Source organism: Schistocerca americana, chromosome 7, assembly GCF_021461395.2.
Source record: "Schistocerca americana isolate TAMUIC-IGC-003095 chromosome 7, iqSchAmer2.1, whole genome shotgun sequence".
Classification (NCBI taxonomy): Eukaryota; Metazoa; Arthropoda; class Insecta; order Orthoptera; family Acrididae; genus Schistocerca; species Schistocerca americana.
This window is the reverse complement of record NC_060125.1, coordinates 389,096,785-389,122,447: the sequence shown is the minus strand read 5'-3', so window position 1 is coordinate 389,122,447 and position 25,663 is coordinate 389,096,785. Positions and strand designations below refer to the sequence as shown.

Below are 25,663 nucleotides of genomic sequence, written 5' to 3'. Positions count from 1 at the left end.
ACTGATCGGAGAGGATTATCGAAGTAAACATTGTTAGTCTCACAATTTTGGTACTGTCCACATATTACGTCCGCGAAAAGCGGTTTCAGCTAGTTCACTATTCATATGTACCTCTTCCCTTGGTTCGAATGCATTTAGAATAGGAATAGGATCAGGTTGCTTACCACGAGCAACTGTTTTTTGTTGGTACATCTGGTGGCGATTGTCCAAACCAGTAACAAAAAACTTGGAAAGGTTGAGCTATTGAAACATGTTTTCAGATAGCATACTGGACAGTAGCAATATATATTTGTATAGTTAAAAATGATGGTTGCTATGCAACTACATACTTTCAAAGTCAGTCTACATTATAGTGCCCCATGTTGCACTGATATTGCTAAGTCGTGGAGTCACGCAATCAAAACTGCATGACACTTTGAGGTAATGCATGTTCGTGGTAAGAAATGGAAATGGGAACTGCTATGCTTCCATTCACCAATTTTCAAAATTAGTGAAATATAATATAGTTCTGTGAGTTCCCAGTAATATTTTCAGGCTGAAATGCCAACACCCTTCTCGTATTTGGACATGCAGAGACTATTATAACACTTTACATAACATTATGTTTGTTTTGTTGATGTATCTTTTCACAAGATTTGCAATTGACGTTGACATAGACATTGTGCTACTAATACATTTTTTGCAGATAATTTGGTTCTTAAATTAAAAATATGTCATTTTCTGCGGTTATAGGCTTGATCGGGTTACTTCTGCTACAGTACCTCATTTAGGACTAAACGTGAAGCTTAAACCGCATGTTTACGTGTTATTTTTAGCCACACATTTCGATAACAATTAAGACATGGAATACCTTTTGGGCACTTCATCTGAGAGTTCAGTCATGAGCCGGCCGCGGTGGTCTAGCGGTTCTAGGCGCTCAGTCCGGAACCGCGCGACTGCTACGGTCGCAGGTTCGAATCCTGCCTCGGGCATGGATGTGTGTGATGTCCTTAGGTTAGTTAGGTTTAAGTAGTTCTGAGTTCTAGGGGATTGATGACCACAGATGTTAAGTCCCATAGTGCTCAGAGCCATTTGAACCATTAGTTCAGTCATGTTTTGATGGAAGTGTGTGTGCGTGTGTAGAGAATAACATTGTGATACTTGACATAAACATTGCATTTTTGGTGTTATATTGTATTTCTGCGGACGTTTTAATCACGGAAAGAACACTGAGACATCTGACAAGCATTATAGAACAATTTAGATATGGAAAGTATTTCAAGGTCCGTTGCACCTTACGCCAAGTATTGTACAATAAGAAAACTGTGAACATACACAAGTGCTACTTAAACTGTGTGTGTATGTGTATGTTTGTGTGTGTGTGAGTGAGTGTGTGGCTGACGTATTTTAAATATGGAAATACTGCAAGTTACCCCCTGAAAGTAATTCTTCGGGTAAATACATTTGAACATGACAGAAGAAACGTCAGGTCGTTTTGATATTTTTGAGCACGATCTCGGTGGCTACTCCAGCGTCATGTTTGATTGGATGTTTCATTTTAATAGCTTGTAAGGTATCAGGATGACTGGCTGTCTCATTTTAATGCCTTCTTAAATGCTAGGCTGTGACTGGTTGGAGATGGCAGTGGAGAGATGTGGGGGGGGGGGGGGGGCGGAGACAAGATGATGCGAATAAAGGATGTGTGCCTTGCAATGTGATGGTGATGTCATAGATAAGGAGGGGCGTGACTTGTGATGTCATGGGTAGTGTAGATATGTAGTTCCTATATTACAAGCAATTTTTAAGGAAATTTTCGATTCAGAATCCTCATAGCATTCCTACTCTGGGTAAAAAGTTTTTTTTATTTCTTCATCGAATTGAACTACATTAAAAACCGTCACTATAACACACTAATGACAGGATTGTAGAGGTGTTTTTTTGTCGTTCCCGAACATCTGATCCTCTGCCATTATTTCACCCGTTCAAAATACAAGCAACAGGAATATCTGATCAGCTGTGAACAGCTGACTTTATTACACCAATTCAAAGCACGAGCAACAGAACGTTTAGAATGAAATAGACCTCTGAAAGTCTTTTCTCAGGGGGTTTTGAATGTAAAATGAGGCTGGCACCCAAAGTGGAATCTACAAAGTGTGGAGAGAGACAAACAGCAATATGGTTGTTTGTATATTAGCGAGGCGTGAAATGATGTCTACGTAGGTGAGGTACATGACAGAATATTAGATAGTGGAGACTAAGCACAGTACACTGATAATTCCTCTTTCAGCAATGAACATATCTGTTCAGATACAGAGTACTTGAATGAATGTTCTACTCTTTTTTACTTGCAGTTCACGTCAGATAAGTTAATGATACCATGTTTACTTACCACATATAATGTCCAGGGCACAGCGGGTAATGAACGGGTAGATATCAAACGCTTTTTCATCAGCCTTGGGTTTAAGTTTCTCAACTAGAATCTCTCCATTTTCAGCGAATATTTCGACGAAGTTGTCTAATATGCGGAAGTGGAATGCAGGGGTTATCATTTTACGGTGCATGTGCCACTTGGAACCTGTAAACGTAAAACTCGATCTTAGTAACAGTAGACAGTCATCGATACTAGGGACGAAATAAAGAACAAATTCGAGCCCTTTCTGGCACTCTAGAACAGCCTCCAGTACTTCTTGCAGTTAGCAGTTGACGTTTTTATGCTGTGGGAGACAGAATGCCTTTTCAACAGCATCCACCTTAAGACGTACAGCTGCAACCGTGATGGAAAATAGGTGGGAAAGGAAGCGGAGGTGCGGACACAGTTACGAAATATAATCCTGTTACATAAATAAATATGGGTTTTCAAAAAAATCTGAAAAATAAAAAAAATTATAATCTATGAACACACAATGAAATCTTCACTGAAAGTGTGTATGTTTCTAGCTCAGACTTCGTGTAAAAAATCATATGCTGAGCAGTGACGATGCTCAACGCCCACGCGTGTGTGGGGAGGGGGGGGGGGAGTGAGTGAGGAGGCTTTCTCTTTTCCTTCTGTTGTTCATACAGTATGACAACAATTACTAACCAAAGGACGACAATGCAGAATCGATCTATTTGCGACGTTATGAAACACTTTTTTAAAACTTTACTTCTACCACTAATATCAGTGTCCAATGAGAAGTTCAGGCAGGCAGGCGCTATAGAGGTCTAAAACTCACAAGAGTCTCACAACAGTAAAGTAAATAATGATGTTACCATATTTAACCAAAATATTAGTGGATTAAAGAAAAAAGTAGATTCCCACTAAAGTAAAGAGTGTCATATACATGATCTATGGAACAAGTACTAATCTAATCTAATCTAACTGTGAAACTTTCACTGCGACTACCGAATAAAATTTTTGGCTCATCTACATTGTACATCTCTTGGTTATCCTGTTGTTTTCAATAAAAATTAAATTAAGTTCACTGATATGAATAATCAGGAACATAATTTTGTTACGTTGGATATAACAATGTCCCTCCCAGGGGACACCGCCATATAGTAGGCACCTTCAGTGCCGGGCGGGAGGGTTTGCGTGCTTCGGTGAAGTCGAGAGCTATGCCGGTGGTAGCATAGCTACTGGCAGGGTCTCCCAAGCCGGACTGGTCTCGACAGAGGAGCCAGACAAAGTGTGTCCCACAACTTAGGGCAGGGAGGGCTCTAGAGGCGTAGTGAAGCCAGCTTCCCTAGAGGAGTAAACCTCATACAAATCCTGGTCCTCCAGGTTGGGGGTTGGGCATGGGACTAATAACCCCATACTGTAAAAAAAAGAATATTACGGAAATTCAACAGAAGCCTCGGGAACTGGGTGGAAAGCATGTATCACGATCCCGGCAAAGGAAACGGATAAAGGACCTAACAGTAGCATCGTGGAATGTGAGGACAATGCTTCAGCCTGGAAAAATGAAAGAAATAGCCAATGAAATTTTAAAATTCAAATATGACATTGTAGGGCTACACGAAATAAGATGGCAGGGGAATGGGCAGATAGATAAACCTGAGTACTCATTGGTATATAGTGGACCAGAAGAAAGAACAGACCAACTTGGAACAGGGTTTATAATAACTAGGGAAGTTAGGAAAAGCCTTCTAGAATTTGAACCTATAAATGAAAGGATGTGCAGACTCAGACTAAAAGGTAAATTTAGGAATATATCAATAGTTAATGCACATGCATCAACAGAGGAAAAAGAGGATATAATTAAAGAACAGTTCTACGAAGACTTGGAAAAAGTATGCTGTGCAGTACCTAAATATGACCTGATGCTAGTAATACGAGATTTTAATGCAAAAATAGGGAGGAATGAACATCCGTATGGAGTTTCTGGAAAATATTCACTACATGAAGAAAACAATGAGAATGGAGACTTACTATGCCAATTCGCAGCAAGGAATAATATGATTATTAAAAGTACCTGCTTTCCACATAAAAGGATCCATCTGGGTACTTGGAAGTCTGCAGCCAATGGAGTAGTCAATCAGATTGACCATATTTTAGTGATTGCACGCCACTCCACGTCAGTTACGGATGTACGGAGCTGCAGAGGACCAAACTGTGATTCAGACCACTTTTTGATAAAATCAGTCTTGAGAGAGAAACTGTCACTAACAAAGGGCAACAGAATGGGAAAGATGATGAAATGGAATACAGACAAACTGAACATCCCTGATGAAGTAAAAAAATACCAAGTAACACTAAGCAGAAAGTTGAGCAATGAAGAGACCACAGTAGGAGTAGATGAAAGGTGGAACAGGTTTGAAAAAGCCATTAAGGATGCTGCAGAGGAAATAATAGGCATAAGAAGGAACAGAAGAACCCAGGAGTGGTTTGATGAAGATTGCAGGTCAGCAATAGAGGAAAAGAACAGGGCAAGAACAAAAGTGCTACAGAGAGAAACCAGAAATAATGTGGAACAATATAGAGAATTAAGGAGAAGAGCTAACAGACTGTGCAAGAGAAAGAAAAGAGAGTGGAATAAGAAGAAATTTCAAGAACTAGAAGAACTAAAGGAGCAGAGTGAAATAAGGAAGTTCTATCATGCCATAGGCAAAATGAAGAATAGATTTTAACCAAAAACAACAGCCTGCTCCAGTAAAGATGGGAAAATGATAAGGGAGGAAGAACAGATAGTGGGAAGATGGGCAGAATATTTCGAAGATACACTAAGCACCAGCCTAGAAGATGAAGAGACCTCTGCACGGGAGGGAAGAGTGGAGCTGGAAGTAGACAATGAAACCAATGAGGCAAGAAAGCCAACACTACAAGAGGTCTCCCAGGCTGTGCACAAGTCAAAAAACAATCGAGCCCCTGGGGAAGACAGCATAATTGCTGAATTAATAAAAGCTGGTGGTGAGGCTGTAATAAAGGAACTGCACACACTAATATCAGATATATGGGAAACAGAAACTATGCCAGATAATTGGAAAATTGGAATAATAGTCCCCATTTATAAGAAAGGGGACAGAACAGCATGTGAAAACTATAGAGGTGTAACACTCCTAAGTACAGCTTATAAGATCTTCACAAGTATATTAAACGAAAGGATACAGAAGTGTGCAGAAGGCATACTAGGGGAATATCAGTGTGGCTTTCGACCAGGCAGAGGAACAACTGATCAAATATTTGTGATAAGGCAAATGATGGAAAAGTTCTATGAATATGATATAGATCTGCATTTCTTATTCATCGATTTCAAACAAGCCTTTGACAGCATAAATCGGCAAGAACTATACAGAGTACTGAAAGAAGTTGGAATATGTGCTAAATTAATAAGACTAATCAGAACGACAATGACAGAGACAAGAGCAAAAGTAAAGGTCCTTAGCAGAACAAGTGATAGCTTTGACTTTAATAAAGGTGTGAAGCAAGGGGATAGTCTCTCCACTGTCCTATTCAACATAGCCCTGCATAGTGCAGTAAGTAAAATCAACAAAAGAGGCACCATATTTATGAAAACTAGCCAGATATGTGCATATGCTGATGACATTGCTATAGTAGGAAGAAATACCAATACACTCCTAGAAACATACCGGGCAATGGAAACAGAAGCCTTAAAAATTGGCCTCATAGTAAATGAAAACAAAACAAAATATATGGTAATGTCACAATCTGAGGCCAGAAGAACCCCTAAAAACCTAAACATCAATGGGAAATGCTTCAATGGAGTGTCCTCTTTTAATTACTTGGGAGCCCTAATAACAAATGATAATAGTATTGGAAAGGCTATAAGAGAAAGAATACAAGCATGAAACAGAGCTTACTTTGCAAATATGCAGCTTTTCAAAAATAGCCTTGTTACAAGAAAAACTAAACTGCTAATATATAATTCCCTAGTCCGCCCAGTTATCACATACGGCTCAGAGGTATGGACGTTGACAGAACACGATAAAAATGCTCTAAGAAGCATTGATCGGAAAATACTACGCAAAATCTATGGGCCAATAAGGAAGGAAGAAGGCTGGAGAATACGCTACGATGCCGAATTACAAGAGTTAATACAAGGCAGGGACATAGTAAAATTTGTGAAATCACAGCGAATACGATGGCTAGGACACTTGGAGAGAATGGCAGAGGATAGAATTCCAAAGAAAATGATGAAAGGTATGATCCATTCAGTTAGGCGAAAAGGGAGACCTAGAAGAAGATGGATCGATGAGGTAATAATGTATATCACCAATATGGGAGTCCGGGGGTGGAAAAGAGCAGCAAATAACCGAGAAGTGTGGAGGAAGATTGTTGAAGAAGCCAAGGCTCACCAAGGGCTGTAGAGCTACTGAAGAAGAAGAAGATATAACAATGTCAAATAATTTTACCAATTAATTAATCAATCATACACAATTTAACAGCGGTGTGGTGAAGACTGTCCTTTTTGATTTTGTAATTTCGGCCTAAGAATGACTCCAGGGCCGTTTATTGTCTAAGATCATTATAAATTTCAATAAATACTGCCTGTATTAAATTGAAAGTTCTGCGTATGTTCATAGAACTAAAAGCTTTAAAAAGAAGTCCGACTCAGTCGGAATAATTCAAAGGACCCAAACTACCAAAGTCCATTCGTGCCTGGTATGCACTGTCCTATCAGAGTTCAAGACCCGACTCAAAGTACTGACAAAAAATTCTAGTGATCACTGTTTGAAAAAATCTAAGTCTGAAATGCCAAGCGCCTAAATCACTGCCCAGAGAGACACAAATCTCGCTTCATCAAATGCCTCCAGTACACCACCCTCGAGGAAAAAACGGAGGCCCCCTTTATAGACAGCACCCTGATTTCCCCTTCATCGGGACGAGGAACTCTTAACATCATTCCATAGTCCGATTCACGACTTTATCAGTGTGTGCTCTACTAAAAATAAAGACATCAAAAAATTTGCGATGAGACACTGATTAAAATGATATGTTATAATAAATTTGTACATGACGGAGCTCCAGCAATCATAATTCAAGTGAAAGCAGTTTTCATATTATCAGGACTATATTTTTAGAACACTGTGTCTTGAACATTTTTTGCATTCACGTAAGTGGCACATCATCCTCATAGGGGAAAAAAGGTGCTCTTTCTGCCAGTGACATCCAAATTTATCTAGCTCTAACAGAATTTAAATTATGGGCAGACCGCGCAAAAATGTAATTTATTACTCACAAAAGACAATTACACCCTGAAAACGTACCAATTTAAATATTGTTCATATGTGTGGTTACTTCTTCTAACACATACTGCAATGTTATTTGTGTATCTTTTTTGAATGATTAGTTAAGCTGACTTTAATTGTTTATTTGTGTGATTCTCACTGGGTAATTAAATGCATAAATAAATATGTGAGTAGTGCATGCGATTCACCTTGATGAGGATGATATTAGAATAAATTTTTTGATTGCAAATGGCGTTACAGATTCCTTCTCCGCTCACTAACTAATTAGATACCTCACTACCAAAGTCTAACTATAAATATAAATAATCTTCTACTTGAGCACTGTAATGTGTCCGACCATGGTTTGCTGTAGGTTTAGTGGCTTATGTTCAAACAGTGCGAGTAAATGTGTCTCACTATGACGCATTGCGCGAAATGCTAACGACATTCGTCATGTAACGCCCGGACGCTGGTGCATCTGATAGAAGCCGCTACCGCCACGCCCAGGTGCCACGTCCAAGTTCCCATCAAACTTCAAAGCGGCGCTCAGACGATCAGCCACGAACTCAAACCAGAGCTAGACCCCTTAGGGAACGTCTGAATCTGTTATACCACGTGTTACTTTATCTATCAGTAGTTTGCGTTTGTTAGCAGCCATAGTGAAACATATTACCTTTTCCAATTCTAAGAAAATCTGAAACTTATCCAGAGTAACTTGCTAGGAAATAGATACTATATACGAAGCCTCCTATCGACTAACCCACTGCCTCTCCAAAGATCCTAAAATGAACCACGATACCAAATATTACAAATATAAGTCATGAGAAATAAGACGATAAATTAATTTAATTTATATCCTTACTTTCAGCAGATGTCACTCGTAAAGTGATATGACATCATGGTTGCTGCACCGTAACAAGCCGACTGAAACAATAGGCTACGAAACATACAACGTACTTAGATTTGGTGCGCTTAAAAAATGTCATGCAGTATCATTCTAATTTCGACAAGGCGAAACACGTAACTCCAATTATACACAACCACGAATGTCACTTTCAAAGTTAGAATTCCTAAATATTTCACTAATATATACGAGCAGACCTGTAAATGGCAATTTCATTGTTGTGATACTGACCATGTTTGTTATTCTGTGTTTAAGAACTATAAACTGAATTACACAATACAACGTTTCCTTAGTTTCGTGGCATCGTACAGGAATCAAGTACAAATCGAATCATTATATTGTTTCTATAGCGGTCTCCAATATGAACCATCTCTGTCCATTAAGTGATCTTTGACTTCGTAATTTACTAAACAGCATTTGTTGATAAATAGTATCCTTAAGGTATATGTATGATAGTCAACTGAATTTCCGTAATTCCTGCTTCTGTCTTAGTGAAAACTCTGATACAGGCTCCTTACCTGTGCTGGTGAGGAGGCCCTGCCCCAGCCACGGGTACAGGAAGACGTAGAAGTGGGACTTGTCTATTATCTCGCTGCTGGACAGTACTTTCTGAAACACCGCGAAATACAAATCAGATTTTATATAGCTGGTAAGCTTCATGAATGGATAACTGCAACAACTAACTGAAACAACAACAACCTTTCGACTGCTTTACGTTCATTGCTCATTTGTTTTTAAAACGAGGTATTTCTTTGTATACAGGGCGTATCACAATTAATGGCGTAAACGCATACAGTTGAAAGTACACGACATTATAAGCAAAAAAGTATTAGTAAACATAGGGTCGAAAATGCATACCTGAAGAGCTACAAGCATTTTTTCATCTTCGGTACTATGAAACAAATCTCTTCTACTGCAAGGTCTTTGCTTTCCATATTCTGAAATTGGTAGTATGGACCAAAATAAGAAAAAAATGTCCAGCAAACATGCGCTCTAAAACGCATACCTTAAAAGTTACGCGCACTTGATCTTTAGAAGAGTTGTGTTTCAAAGTAGCAAAGATGAACAAGTGCTCATAGCTCTTAACAAATGCATTTTAGACCACATGTTTACTGGACCTTTCTTTCATGTTTTGGTCCATACTACGAGTTCCCAAAATATGGAAAGTAAAGAACTTGCAGTAGAAGAGGTTCGTTTCACAGTATCGAAGATGAAAAATTGCTTGTAGCTCTTAAGGTATGCATTTTCGGCCCTATGTTTAGAGAGACGTTTTTTCTTCTAGTATCTTGTACTTTCAACTGTGTACGTTTACGCCATTAATTATGATACACACTATATTTAGTAGTTGACGCACTGAATAAAATATTTTCTACGCAACTTTCTGTACTTTTCATTCTTCACTGCTCGCTGTAGCAATAGGTGCCGGTTTTCCCAGCAGTACATCATCAACGAAAAGATCTCGTGCAGACATCCATATCGTCTTGACCCGCACGCACGTATTTGCCAACAACAAGCGGCCAGTCTTTCCCAAGAACGAGCCGGAACGGACTTCGTAATGGGAGGCAGCTAATAATAGACGCATTGCGTAACAGCAAACGTCTAGGTTACAGCGTATGGAAAGCGGCGACCTACAGCGACTGGATTACGGTGGATCAAGTAAAGACCGCCTAAGGTATGATCACCTGCGCAGTTAATTAGTAGTCAGACAAGCTGTCCCTTCCTCACCCTCCACACACCATCGTCTCTCTACTATCCTCTGACGCTTTCCCATACGGCTGACAATGGAGAAGCAGCGTCATTCCCCTGGATCTGATCATCAGTACTGATCGATATCAGATGACTAGATCCGGAAACCACACCAACTTTATTTCCTATTTCTCCATATTCTCTTGATTTATATCGTTCATGTCCAATTTCATCCCGTATCGTGCTCCAAATATATGTTCGGAAGCTTCGTAGCCTTTTTATCGCCTCCTGTAATCTGCCCCTCGTTCGTTAAACGTTATTCCCTCGATAGAAAAAGTGCTTCACGTCTTCCACTGCCACTTCTACAGTTTAGGTATCTATTGAAATTCAGCGATGTGGGAATTCAGTACTTCTTCGGGAATGAAATCACAGAAGACGAAGCACTCCTGCACTCCAGCCAGGGTACTGTTAAGTATTCGTTGTGGCCAATTCCAGGTCGTAATAATGAAAGTGCTGCTACTCACAGACGTTCAGTGTGTGCTGTAATGATCGTATAGAGGCGAGACTTGCTAGACATTCTGATGCGTTAATGCGAAACCGCTTTACGTTGGAAAATATATTTAGATCCAGTTTCGGCCACCTTGTGGAAATCTGGTGCTGTGAATATAAGAAAGACTTATAGAAATGTTCCTGTATCCTAATGGATTAGGAACTGAACATGGGGAGAAAAGGTCAAGCAAGCGAGAAAGGTATGATGCTAATTTTATTGTTAACCACTGCTTACATAGTTTGTTCAAAATGAGCGCCGGACATGACGAGTTTCTGCATAGTTTCATATTTGCGCCTCGTGGCCAAATTTTGAACTAATTTTTTGACGGCGTAAATCGGTTCCGCATTACCGCATTAGCATATCTACTAAGTTTGGCTGCCATACAACGGTTACAGATCATAGCTACATACCACAGTGCACCTCTATGTGTAGCTGCACGTTAATAATAATCACCAAGAACTATTCCGGTATACGCCTTACGTAATCAAGGAAACGACAAAAAAAAGTTGAGGTCTGTATATGGGGCATGGATGCCATTTCTCATAGCGTAAGGTGACTTTATGCTGTTACACCTGTCTCAGTCACTGAAGTCTGAAAAACCATTATTCGCTTTTATGCTACTCATATTAACGTTTGACTTTATTTTATTTACTGTCAGTACAAATTACGTTCTTAGTAGGTAGCTGATATCGTTCTTCTATAACATACTCATTCTCATTCAGAGAGGTAAAATCATTAACCTTCATATTAGCATCTCACCTCTTGATTTTATTTTAGGGATGGTGGGGGTGGTGTCTGTACCTTATATGGATCACCTCATAACTATTCACATAACGAACAGAGTCCAAGCGGAAGGCAACGCACTTTCTCGCAGTCCTTTTTAATAAAACCTTGTCGTTCCAGATTTTCTACTTTTCATATTTTCCCCTCTTTTTGTAGATGCTGTTAATTATTTGTCTATACATATTCTTCAAAGGCTTGTAGTATGGATTTTTACAGTATACTTTACGTATTTCTTTTCTGGTATATTAAATTCCATAGTGACAGTCCATTTTGTTTATACTTTTTTCTTGAATTAGCTGTTGATAAAAATCGATTCTGCATCTACGTATTTACTATGCAAGTCACATTATGGTACATGGCGGAGGATACTTTGGGTGCCACTGGAGATCGCTGGGCTCTCTGTGACGCTTTCACGCTTTTTAAATGAACTTGGATCTTCTCTATTTTCCCTATCAATTCTATCTCCTACGGATTCCAGACTGATGAGCCATATCAAATACTGGCTGAACGAGTGTTTTTAAAGCAACTTCCTTCGTTAGCGGACTACTTTGCTGAGAATTCTTCCAATGAATCTCAATTTGGCATCTGTGGGAAGCGACCTTCGAGTTTCGTTTGCTAGTGTGAGGCGATAGGCTAATGAATTATTTGCTGAACTCTGAATTCTATTATAATTTTCTACAGTGTGATTCTTTTGCACTTAATGAGATTTGACTATGCAATACAGGCTTCTGTTGAAGAATCGGACTGGGTGAGGTCGCTTGCCTCTTAGAAAGCAGTGTTGTTGTTGTTGTTGTTGTTGTGGTTGTGGTCTTCAGTCTAGAGACTGGTTTGATACAACTTTCCATGCTACTCTATCCTGTGCAATCTTCTTCATCTCCAAGTAACTACTGGACACTACATGCTTCTGAATCTGCTTAGTATATTCATCTCTTGGTCTCCCCCTACGATTTTTCCCCTCCACGCTGCCCTCCAATACTAACTTTGTGATCCCTTGATGCCTCAGAACATGTCCTACCAACCGATCCCTTCTTCTAGTCGAGTTGTGCCACAAATTCCTCTTCTCCCCAGTTCTATTCAGTACCTCCTCATTTGTTACAAGATCTACCCATATAATCTTCAGCATTCTTCTGTAGCACCACATTTCGAAAGCTTCCATTCTCTTCTTGTCCAAACTATTTATCGTCCATGTTTCACATCTATACATGGCTGAACGGCTGGAATGCAAGTGTCTCCTTTCTATCAGGAACCTAGTGCGGCGTGGCACCCCGCTGGTGTGGCTGCCCAATCGCAAAACTGTAACAAACATTTCACCAATGGGCGCTACTTCCACTCGACTGCGAATGGGTGGGAAACACCACATGTGTCACGTTGATCTGGCCAATCGTGGTCGCCTGTGGGAGTCGCCGCTCGTCCGAAGAACTTTCCAGACGCCAGCGTCTAAATGGACACATTCCGCCCCTCGGTCTCATGCTCAAAAAATATCGAGTGGGGAATTCTCGGAGATATATTCCTTTCTAGTAATGTCGCTTAAGACGTTTTCGTGAGTCCAGGGCGATGGGGAAACAGTGTCTCCCTGCGTTATTCACTTCGGGGAGATATTTTGCTTGCCTCGCATTGTTCTGCTGGAAATGCCACCTGCCTGTCGGGCGGCAGCAAAGTGCCGCCGCTGGAGACTGCCCTGGTAGTGCCAACACCCCTGGAGTGCTGGAGGTTGTAAAATTCGACCTTCGGGCTAACACGCGGCTGGATTCCCGCCACCGGCACCCTGAGTATAATCCCGCAAGAAACTCTACCCGCAAAAATTATTTGCACTTGTCGCAATGCAGCACTTTCTCATTGCTCATCCTTCAGCCATCCCTGTTAGCATAGCACGATGAACCACAAATTTGTTCAAATCCATGCTGCTACTTGTCATTACTGCCATAATTAGTTATTCAAAACTTCAAAATGGCGATTGACGTGGGCGTGGCACTCCCAGTGCATAGCCCATAGAGGTTTGCCACCTTGTATCTGCCTTAACCGAGATTTACTTTATGTTGTCATTACACTTTAAATCGTGCAGTACATATGGAGATAGATATGTTATGGTTGTAATTCTATAGTATCTCTGTGCCATGCAAAGTGAAATTGATGTCTACTCATTTATGTCCTTTGTTTTTTCTTCTCTTCGCCTGTGTGCAGCTCTGTTTAGGAAGCTACAACAGCAAGATTTCGACTGATAATGTAACTGGAAATAAGAATTAAGAAACGCTTCAGTCACAATTTTCGTGTTTTACTAAGTACACGATGCACTTCAGTCCCTGTGGGTCCATACCCAGGCGTAAGTATATGATTTGTTTTGCTCTTGAACGAGGTGAAATGCGTGTTCCTGTCACGAAAACATCTGATGTTAGGTAATGAATCTCGTAAATCTAATGCGGAGAATATGTGCGAACAGTGGAAAAAATGAACAGTGTAAAATTACAGAATAATCCAAGAAAAGCGTTTTTACCTTTTTAACACGATCATACTCGAACATTGGTTTTTCCATCCTGTTCATGTATATCACTGTTCATGTATATGTTTGGAGAAACATTTTTGTAAACACTTTACAGATGTTGTTCTGCATGGTATGATAGAAGAGGAATTCATTCGTAGTGCCAGAAATCTAATTATTAAACAATCGACATACGCAGGGGATAACCTTAAATACGTCTGTAACATTACTGAAATAACTGTGGTTTGCGAAATCTGTCTGTCATAGATTCTGTTTTTTTTATTTTATGGAGGTATATCTCTAGCTCTTCTAACAGATTCAGGGTCTTACCAGTGACTTCATTATGCGGTGCTACCAAATTGGTTTCTAACTGTTGATGATATGTTTCGTTTCCAACATACATTGTACAGTAACTGATTTTCCGAAGTGGTTTCGCCTGAAAGTATTTATTTGTTTTTGAGAACGGGTTTTGAAGTTTCTGTGCGACATTTTTCTATTTACGGGTTATAGATTTTTGCCCTCATAGACTTTGGACCTCACCTTGAGTATACGTGTAGGTAGAATTTCCTTTACGGTTTTTATTAATTCAGACAATATATATCACCTAAATGTAATGCCTTGTATGTGTATTGATTTTTCATTACATTCTCAAAATTCCGAAACCTCTAGACGAGAGGAAACGGCATTTATGCATGTATATTGTTATCTGTCTCAAAACTGTACGCTTAAAGACTTATTTTATTGTTAACGCTGTTTCCGTCCCAGATCTTAGTTGATCTGTTAGTTTAGAAGAGCGATAACTAGTAAGATTTCATTTCGTTTCCGGATTCTGATACGATTCAGCGGATTCTGATGAAGGTATCTATGGCTGTTTAAGGCCAGAAGTACGTGTTGAGTGTAAATAACGGAGTCAATGCTTTCCTATAATAACTGTTTATCACCAATTTAGAACGCAATGGAGGAAGTTGTTGTTGTTGTGGTCTTCAGTTCGAGGACTAGATCGATGAAGTTCTCCACGCTGGTCTGCTTTGTGCGAGCCCCGTCGTCTCTACAGAATTACCACAACCTACAGCCATCTGAACGTGCGGTACTTACTTACTGTATTCATCAAACTTGGTCTCCATACCCCCACTCCCCTCATTGATCCCCTCCCCCCCCCCCCTCCCGCCTTACACATAACACACACTTCCCTCTACTGCCTCGATGCCTTAAGACCGGTGTTACCAGCTGATCCCCTCTTTTAGTCAAATTGTACCACACATTTCTTTTTTACTCAATTGATCTTGTAATTCTTCATCAGGTAGTCGATGTACACATCTTATCTTCAGCATTCTTCTATAGAAACACGTTTCGAAAGCTGCGAGTAGTACTCTCGTGTCTGAACCGCTTTTTCTCCACCTTTCACTTCCATACAGGGCCAGACTTCAGATAAATATCTTCAGACAAGATTTCCTAACGTTTTAATTAATATTATGCGTTAATAAATTCCTGTTTTTCAGAAATACCTTTCGCGATGTTACCGGTTAGCATTTTACATCCTCTCCACTTGACCTAGTCAGTTATTTTGATGCCCCAGTAGCAAAACTCATCTGCTACATTTAGTGTCTCATTTTCTAATCCAGTTCCCTCAGCATCACCTTATTTAATTCAACGCTATTCCTCTATTCCATACTCTTGTTTTACTTTTGTCGATGTTCATAATGGAATAAGTTTTCTAGACACCATCCATTTTGTTCAACTGCTGTTTGAAGTATTTTACCCACTATGAAAGATTTACAATGTCATCACCAGACCGCAAAGTTTTTAATTCTTCTATCTGAACTTCAATTTCAGTTTCTCCTTGGTTTCCTTCACCGTTAGCTCGATGTGCAGATTGAATAACATCGGGGTAATTACAACTCTGTCTCGTTCCCATCTCAACTGTGGCTTCTCGTTGATGTCTTTAGATACTTATAACTACAGTCTGGTTTCCGTCGAAGTTAATAACCTTTCACTTCCTGTACTTTACCTCTGTTACCTTCAAAATTTCAAAGAGTGTATTGTAGTCAATATTATCATGAAATATCTAGATATCTCCACAAGCTATAAACGTCTGTTTAGCTTTCTTCAATTTGTTTTCAAGGATAAGTTGTAGGGTAAATTTTGTCTCGCCTCTACCCGCATTTCCTCGGAACCCAAACTGTTCTTCCCATAAGTCATTGTCCCCCAGTATTTCTGTTCTTTTTGTAAGTAATTAGTGACAATAATTATCAACTATTACTTATTAAACTGAGGGCTCAGTAACATTTACATGTGTCAGCGCCTGTCCTCTTTGGAATAGGAACTGTTATATTCGCCGGCCGGTGTGGCCGAGCGGCTCTAGGCGCTTCACTCTGGAACCGCGCGACCGCTACGGTCGCAGGTACGAATCCTGCCTCGGACATGGGTGTGTGTGATGTCCTTAGGTTAGTTAGGTTTAAGTAGTTCTAGGGGACTGATGACCTCAGATGTTAAGTCCCATAGTGCTGAGAGCCATTTTTGAACTGTTATATTCTTCCTGAATTCTGAGCATATTTCGCTTGTCTCATATATCTAGCACGCCACGTGGAAAGATTTTGTGATGATGAGCTTTCCCAAGGATTTAAATAATTCTGAGGCAATGCCATGAATGTACGATAAGGGGAAGTGCTGCTAGAGTCTCACACTGTAGGTTGCCATGAAAAATCAATACACGTTTGTAGGCCCTAAACATTAGCAAACTGCTGTTTACAATTGTCTCTTGTTCTTAATTTCCGCCGTGTCCACGCAAAAGTTGTTTAAATATTACACTGATTTCGTGGATAACACAGTGTAAGGAAGGCATTCTCGGACTTGTTTCTGGTCTTAAAGGCATATTTGATCCAGTAATACGACGCATTTGGCCTCGTTATGTAATTTTCTTTATGTTATACGGTTCGAATAACCAAGAAGCCAAGTATGTGATGTGGTAATCCAGCAGTTTTCCTCTTCGCGAAAATACTGAGAACATAGGTTGCTATGTCTGCACGAATTGCAATGTTTCCTTCTCACAGCGCTTTTTGAGTTGTGTCGATAGGAAATCGTAAGTCAAATTACGGAAATAAAATCATTACAATAAAAGTAACACCACAACTATAATTCGTGTATATGAAAGAATATATAGGTTGAACGAGTCGACCTGCGAATGAAATGTGATTCCTTTACACATTAGACTATAATCAGAACGACTAATATACCTATATTTTATCAGAACACTTCCACCGGAAGCTAATATTTGACTCTATTAACATGGCGGAGGCAGCTTCTAGTTCATGACACCCTCCTTTATCATACCTCCAGGGCCAATGTCATCCACGGGGCACTCTCTTGCCCTTGCTTTGGGAAACTGCCCTCCAAAAGCGGAAGAATCAGCAGTGATCAATGGCTTGAGGTTGCAGAAGGCAACAGAAATCGCTGCACTGAAGATATCTAACGTGTACTCACTGGAAATGTGACCTGTAATTGAAAAAGTGTCATGATGACTCTCCACAACCAAAAGATTCTCAATTCTTCCCCTATTCGTATCTGCGAGAGGGGATTGCCAAGGGTGAGATAACCGTGGGGAAGGGATCGAATATACAACGAAAGGATAACGTTCTACGAGTTGGGGCCTGGAATATTAGAAGTTTTAACATGGTAGCGAAGATAGAAAATCTGAAAAGGCAAACGTTAAGACTAGTATATGTGTGCTTAAGGAGTCTATGGAAGAAATGGAAAGAAGACAAAGGTTTCTGATCACATGAGTATAAGGTAATAAGAACGGCAGCAGAAAATGGTGTAACGGGAGTAGCATTAGTTATAAATAGGGAGTTAGGACAGAGAGTGAGTTACTGTGAAGATTTCAGTATCAGGGTTGTTCTCATCGGAATCGATAGCACAGCAACAACGACGACAATAGTTCAGTTACACATGCCGTCGCAAGAACGAGACGTAGAGACAGAGAAAGTATATGAGTCATGGGGGACTGGAAAGCGGTTATGTGGTTGTAGGGGAAGAAGCAGAAGAAAGAGTTACGAGAGAATATTGGCTTAGTAGTAGGAATGAGAGAGGAAAGAAAAAACTAATTGATTTTTGTAATAAATTTCAGCTACTAACAGCGAGTACTCTGTTCAAGAATCACAAAAGGGGGAGGAGGTATACAAGTAAAAGGCCGAGAGATACGAGAAGATCCCAGTTACATTACAGCATGGTCAGACAGAAATTACGAATTCAGATCCTGGATCGTAAGGCGCACCCAGGACCAGGTATAGACTCAGATCACAATTTAGAGATAATGAACAGTAGGCTGAGGTTTAAGTGACTAGTTAGGAAGAATCACTGCGCAAAGAACTTTAATGCGGAAATGATAAGGAATGAAGGGACTTGTTGGAAATTCTTCGAGGTTATACACCCTTGACGACCCTAGAAATTCTCCACGTTTGCGATATACATATCAGAAAATAAACCCTTTGGTTAAAAAGTTGTTTGACGGCACCGAAAACGGCCAAAAACAATGATCCACCTGAAAGCCACCAATAAAATATGTGGTGTAGTAAAATTTGTTATTTGGATGTTCTGTTGAGTAGTAATCATTTCGTTACACTCGCTCCTTGTGGACACATATCTCTAATCTTGTGCTCTTTTCCTGTTTAGATGTGAGACATCGGTGATACTGCCGCATCACCCCTAAGAGGAACGAACTTAGTTGAGAAAAACGAGTGCAGATAAAGCCTTTGCAGGAGCAAGGGAAATCGCAAGTGGAGATTTAGAAAACTGTGAAATGTTCAGGCATATCTGTATAATATGCTACTAAGAGATTCGCTATGCCCGGGTAGCACTTTAATAGGCCCAGAACCGGGTGAAAGTGAATCACAATAGACAGTGAGGACCGAATGTTAGTATGTGTGTCATTAAAAAATGGGAAGAAAACCTCTTTAGACCTCTCTGCTGAGTTTCATGAAAGTTTTAACTATATCTGCTCGCACCTCTCGTAGATGACGTCAAGGAGCAGGTATAAAGGCTGTAAACCAGGAAGAAGCCGTGGACCTCTGACAAGAGTAGAAAGGCCCGTTATGAGTGGGCTCTAAAGCACCAGACATTCACCGATCAAGACTGATACAGTATCATGTAGTCTGACTAAGCTAACATTTAGGTAGGTTCACCAACTTGATGCTATAACAACACGTAACAATGTGGCTAAAAAACGAAATTAATTAATTTAAAAACTCATGAAAGAATTCTCAACAGTATTTACTCTCACTTCAGATATTTGATTAGCCGGGTGTGACCTGTGTCCGACGCCGGATGGGTGAGGAGTATATCCCAAAAGTGTGTGGTACCTACCGTAAAACACGGCGCAGAGTCGTCATGATCTGGGACTGCATGAACGCTGTAGGAGTTGGACAAATGGTCGTATGTGAAGGCCGGATGGATTCCACAAAGTACATAGGCGTCCTAGAATCTGCTTTACTGCCCTCTTTTAGAAAACTTTTTGGTGTTGCGTTCATGGATGGCCTTAAATTCTAGCACGATGACGCAACCTGCCATAAATCTGTCCGCGCCTGGACTGGTCTGAACCCCATAAGAGTATTTATGGGATTTATTGAAGCGCAAAGTCAGGCGACACACAATTAAGTCAAAAGAAGAATTAAAAGAGCACTTGAGACTTGAGTGGAAGCACCATAAGTGTGTAAGATTGTAAAAAGCTAGTGTACTCTCTATCAAAAACAATTTCTGATGTAATAAGGGCAAAAGTTGGACCCACGAAATATTGATTTTGTATTACTAATAAATACTATAAACTCGAACAAATTGTTTCTATTTATTTAATTTTCTTAGTTTTCACAACACTCAGAGCTACCTAGGGTGCTTAATACTTTTGGTGAAGGGTGTAGATATTGCTATAATGAATAGCTCACTAAGCAGTTCAGTTGAAGAGGAACGGACATCTCTAAAAAGGGCACTCATAGAAGTTGCAAGGAAAAACGTAGTTACAAGGAAGGTAGCTGCGAGGTAACCATGGGTAACAGAATAAATAATTCAGTTTCGACAAAAGAAGTAAGCAACAATTTTTTTAGGGAAACTGTGGAATACAGACAAATAAGTCACATGGGAATGAAATAAATAGGAAGTGCAGGGAAGTTAAGGTGAAAAGGATGCGTGAAAAATATGAAGAAATTATAAAAGAAATGTTTGTGGGAAGGACGGACTCAGCATATAGAAAAATCAAAGAATGGAAAGGGAATTCCACTTTTAAATGAAGAGGAGAAAGGATATAGGTGGAAAGAGGAGGAGGATATTAGTGTTTAACGTCCCGTCGACAACGAGGTCATTAGAGACGGAGCGCAAGCTCGGGTGAGGGAAGGATGGGGAAGGAAATCGGCCGTGCCCTTTCAAAGGAACCATCCCGGCATTTGCCTGAAGCGATTTAGGGAAATCACGGAAAACCTAAATCAGGATGGCCGGAGACGGGATTGAACCGTCGTCCTCCCGAATGCGAGTCCAGTGTACTAACCACTGCGCTACCTCGCTCGGTTGGAAAGAGGACATTAAGAGCCTCTATGAGGCGATTATTCCCGTTGGTGTGCAGAATGTGTAGAACTGGCGATATACTATCAAACTTACGGAAAAACAGCATCACACGTTTCCGAAGATAGCAAGAGATGGCAATTGCGATAATAATCGCACATTTACCTTTACAGCGCATGAATCCAGATTGCTGACAAGTACAATACACAGAAGAATGGAAAAGAAAACTGACGATGTTAAATGACAATCAGTTTCATTTTAGGAAAGGTAAAGCCAACGGAGAGGCAGTTCTGACTTTTGGAAGCAACTCTGAAGAAAAATCAAAACATTTGTCGACTTGGAGACTAGCGGTTGCGCGGTTCCAAACTGTAGCGCTTAGAACCGCTTGGCCACCCCGGGCGACGTGTCCTATTTGCTTGCATACAGCAACATCTAAGAAAGAATGAGAGAAATGACTGACACCTTTGGTTGATGCCATGTTTACACCGCCCCTTTCTTGCTTTTACAAGTAATATTAGTTATAATTAGCTAGGAAATTTCATAATCCCACAGGTTTGCGCAGGACAGAAATTAGATATGCTTGGACACACGTTTCTTGGGTCTGGTCGCAGGAAGACAGCCTGGGTAAGTTTACCTGCTGCTCAGCGCCATTAGAATGTTGTGGCTAGCTAGAGGTAATAGTGTGTACGTTGCTCCTCCTTTATATTGAGTTGACTCGCGTATTTTCGCTGTCTGACTTTTCATAGGAAGTCTATCTATAATTCCAATAATTCTAATCAAAACTACCACCAAAATGTTATCATCAGTATGATGAGGTTCGATGAAATTCGCACGTGTTTGGTCGTACTCGATTTGTTATTAAAGACAAGCAAGCTTATCTCTCTGACGAGCCTTATCACGCTCACTCAGCTAATAATCATTCGTTTAACACCGTTTGAACCAAGTTAGCCATTGCTAGCAAGTTGTTAGAGGTCAGCTTTAGTTTATAAATCATTCTCTGACTTTTAATAACCTCAGTTCCAAACAAAGGAAAGACATTTATAACCAACCGCGCACAACATGCATACTCGCGATCCTCTCTTTATGAAGGCCAGTAGGTAGGGGTGGGGGATGTTGGGGGGGGGGGGGGGGAGAAACCGACCTACGCACCACCAAAGCAGACGGTGGATGCAAAGCAGCACCTTTCTAGCACAAGGTGGCTTCCCCGTCAGTGATGCTACCTCACTGGACCAAAGATGGGTAAGGGTACATTGGTGTGTCAGGGACAGCATCGATGTATGTGCCCTTACAAGTGTTCAGGTTATTTACACAATGCATTCCATGATTTCAGATGGTTTTGCAACGGCTTAATTCCTTAAATTAGTCGAAATCTCTTTGCGATTCCACCCATATGTGACTAGATGGCCCTTTGTTATGTTCTGTTGATTCAAGTAGGTCCTTACATTCTTTTTCTTGGATGTATCTGCCTAAATAATGGTTCAAATGGCTCTCAGCACTATGGGACTTAACTTTTAAGGTCATCCGTCCCCTAGAACTTAGAACTACTTAAACCTAACTAACCTAAGGACATCACACACATCCATGCCCGAGGCAGGATTCGAACCTGCGACTGTAGCAGTCGCGCGGTTCCGGACTGTAGCGCCTAGAACCGCTCGGCCACCCCGGACGGCCCTAAATATTGTTCCTCCAGGATTTCGGACAGCTCACATATGTCGTCTCCATAATTAAGTCAACCTTTCTTTGTTATTGATTGCAGATGGTACCAAACAGTGTTTCATTCAGTTCGCATTGTCAAATAGATCAAAACGGTACATTCTTCTTAAATTGAATCGATTAAATCCTGATATTATATTATTCCTGTCAACTTACTTGTGCAATTCCTCAAACTTTATCGAGGTCACCTGACACATGTGGTACTAGGTTGCTAGGTGGACCTTTAAAGGTCCTGTGGATTTTGGATAGGGCCCTACGGTAAGCCTCTCAACTTTGTTTCAACAGTAAGTACAATAAAATTAGCCATTTCTCTTCATATACGTTAAACAATTGTGCATACAACGATGCTTTCATTATCCATGCCCTCCTGTCCCACATGTGGGTGATTAGTTTGATTTTTTATGAAATGATGATGTTTTATTTAACAGATTGTGTGGACTGGATTGGTGTGTCAGCCCCAGAGTAAGACTTAGACGGGTCTATGAGGACACATGGAAAGTTTATGACTGAGATTTTGCTTACATAGTCAGAACTTCCCACTCTCATTGTCTTTTTGCGACAATGCTGTCGTCCAACAAACAAAAATTTGCCAGATACATCAGAAGGTGTTTCTTATTCACATAATTCTGACAACACCTGAAATGCCTGCCAAACATAAACGACGGATACTTCATTCAATAATGGGGAAAAAATTCCTGGTGAGGACAGTACACAGTCGTTGAAAAGAATAATATGTAATGTACGTAATGCTGAGAGGTGGCACGCCACTCACTCACTTTAACTGCACTGTTCCCCTATACTACATTTGGTGTGTGTGATTTATGACTTTTTACATGAGAAAATTGTAAGTAGAATGTTCATATAACTGCATGTGTAGCCTGTAGAGAGCTTGTACCCAAGGGACAGTAGTGGAGGCGACAGAGAACAGGAGGAAAGATGAATTGTAGGCCGTAAATGTTGCGTCCAGCTATTTGGCTGTAAGAGTGCTTTGGGGAAGCAGCACTCTGTGAACTGTACCTGCAGAGGGACTTTGGGCCATGGCACTCCACTCTTCCCACTTAGGCCTGGAGTAAGACGGCATCGAGTCACAAAACATTTTACCTGGGCCAGGCAACAGACTGTCGTGAAGTCAGCCAGTTGGTAGAAAGTGGGTAGAGGAAGCCATGTATGAGATATGGCTGCAATCTGAGCTTTGGCATGGTCATTAAACTGGAAGCATTCTCATGATAGAAGCTGGGACGATACAAACAGAGCAACTGGTGAACGTGTCTTAGGAAGTTCAAGACTGAAACGCCCCTGACACCGGAAATTCGCCAGGTTCTTTAAGCGAGGAGCAAAAACATACAGTTCACAGTTACGACTGTCTGGAAAGCTTAACTGTCTTCTTTCAGAAACTGGAAATGGTCAATCTGGAAAGATTAAAACTCTTCGTAAATGAGGGACTGTGGTATGTAATAGGTAGAGTTTTTTGCCGAAACATGGCCATGCTTACCCTGAGGACGACGCCTCCCCAGTCTAAAGCCTTCTTTTTTCAGACAAGAGAGATTTTGAGTCGCAGATTGGTTCCTCTCAGGGTATGCAAAGCAGAGACTTACTTCGCCAACGTGAGAATCCCGGTCTTGTGTCTGGATTGGCTACGAGGCCAGCAGAACAGTCAAGAGGGGAGATTCAATGAGCAGAGGATAGTTTGATTTGTTTGTACAGTGTGGAGGCGGCTTTCTCCTGCTAATTCGGCTTCTGTACCGAGGCTTGGTGGAAAGTGATTGTGATTCTTTGGCTTCTTCGTCTTCTGGTGGAGAACTTCAGGTCTTTCCCTAGAGGGTGAGACTTGTGGTCTGCGACTTGAGGTGGACTAAGAGCCAGTGGCAGTTTCCACTGTACAAACAGTGGAACTATATACCATCTCGAACATATCGTGTGTCATGAGGGTGAACTTATACGTCCCGAGTCGGCCATCTGGCGTTTGACAATTCCATGCGTGCCGTCGTGCCTGGGAGTCAAGTTGTTTGGCCAGACCAGCGAGTGGGAGCACCTCATACTGTAATCTGCCGGGATTTCAGGGCTCTGGTAGGTAGGTTTCGCGCGTTCTAATAATCAGAACGCCAGTCTGCATAATTTGCAAGTTTTCATGGACGCGTCAGAACGTTAAGAGCTGGAGCAGCGCGCCGCTCATCGACAAGAGAGTACCGTTTTCTGAGGCAGCCTGAATGAAGGGGAAAGGGTAAGGTATTGCTGCACCGGCGGAGGTTTGTTAACTGATATTCATAGCTCCCTGTTCTCTGTGAACCATAGTTTGTGCTGCACTTAGTTGTAGTTGATTGCATTTGAATAGAATTGGGCCTCACAGTGGATTCATGTAAACAAAGTCAGATTGTGTTGTAAAAGGGATTAAATCATGGGAGAATTTGTATGGTTTCCCCCCAAATAAATGCTTTGCCATTCAAACACCATCCCTTTTCTGATTTCTGATTTTTTTGTAAGGTTTAACCGTTTCATTGTATTTATAAAAGGATGAATAAAAACTTGTCACTATTTTGTAAACTTAAATACGCCACTGTTCTCATTCATACTCCTACAACCATTCACTGTTTTCATTTTATTGTGGTGATACAGGGGTACACCAGCAGTTCAAAATTCAGTCGTATTAAATTAGTTAATCTGATGATTGATTTGAGTTCTGAAAGTGACCACATACATAAGCAACAAAAGTGCCATGAGTGAATAAAAATTAATGGTGTAGCTCACGATTTGAAGATTGTTGAGAAGATAATACTTTTATTTATGTAAAGATAACAACATGTGGAATCGCTTGGACATGTGTTTATGATTAAAGCAAGGATCACTTGCAGTGCTTCCCGGAAACTGGAGTCACAACTTGTACTTACCTCCATGTATTCTGGCTTTGATATCTGTACCACTGGGTAAGGACCTAACCACAACCGAAAGATGGGCCCAAACTTTTTGCACACCTCGTCAAAGGACCGAATTCGGTCTGCAACACAAAAAAAAAAAAATCATGTGAGACTTACAATACTTCAACAACTACTCTAGTAATTGTGTGGGAAAGGAATTTATTTTCGTTCATCACAATCAATGTTTTTGAAAAGTCTGCAGCTGTGACGTTCATGATTTACATAATGAAAAACTGCACCACTTACTTATTTTTTCGTGCAAACCGTGCACAATCAGAAACTAGATAGCGAATCAGTTAATTTTTTCAAATGTTTCACAAACAGATGACAGTTCAGTAATTTCCATAAACATGTACATTATCTTAATGAATCTACTCAATATATACAACAAAATATAAACATAATTTAGTATTCAATAATGGTAAAATAAATTTTATAACTGACAACTTAAC

The 25,663-nt window shown here is 40.5% G+C and overlaps 1 protein-coding gene across 1 annotated transcript in view; it reads right to left on the bottom strand.

Moving 5' to 3' along the window:
* The window catches only part of LOC124622008 (cytochrome P450 4C1-like), a 77,500-nt gene that overhangs the window by 42,073 nt on the left and 9,764 nt on the right, over positions 1–25,663 (bottom strand). Inside the window, exons 2-4 of the mRNA XM_047147559.1 lie at positions 25,185–25,291; positions 9,067–9,157; positions 2,369–2,554 (exon numbers count right to left, since the gene is read on the bottom strand). Of these exons, the coding sequence (XP_047003515.1) occupies positions 2,369–2,554; positions 9,067–9,157; positions 25,185–25,291 (384 nt within the window). The remainder of the gene's footprint in view (positions 1–2,368; positions 2,555–9,066; positions 9,158–25,184; positions 25,292–25,663) is intronic.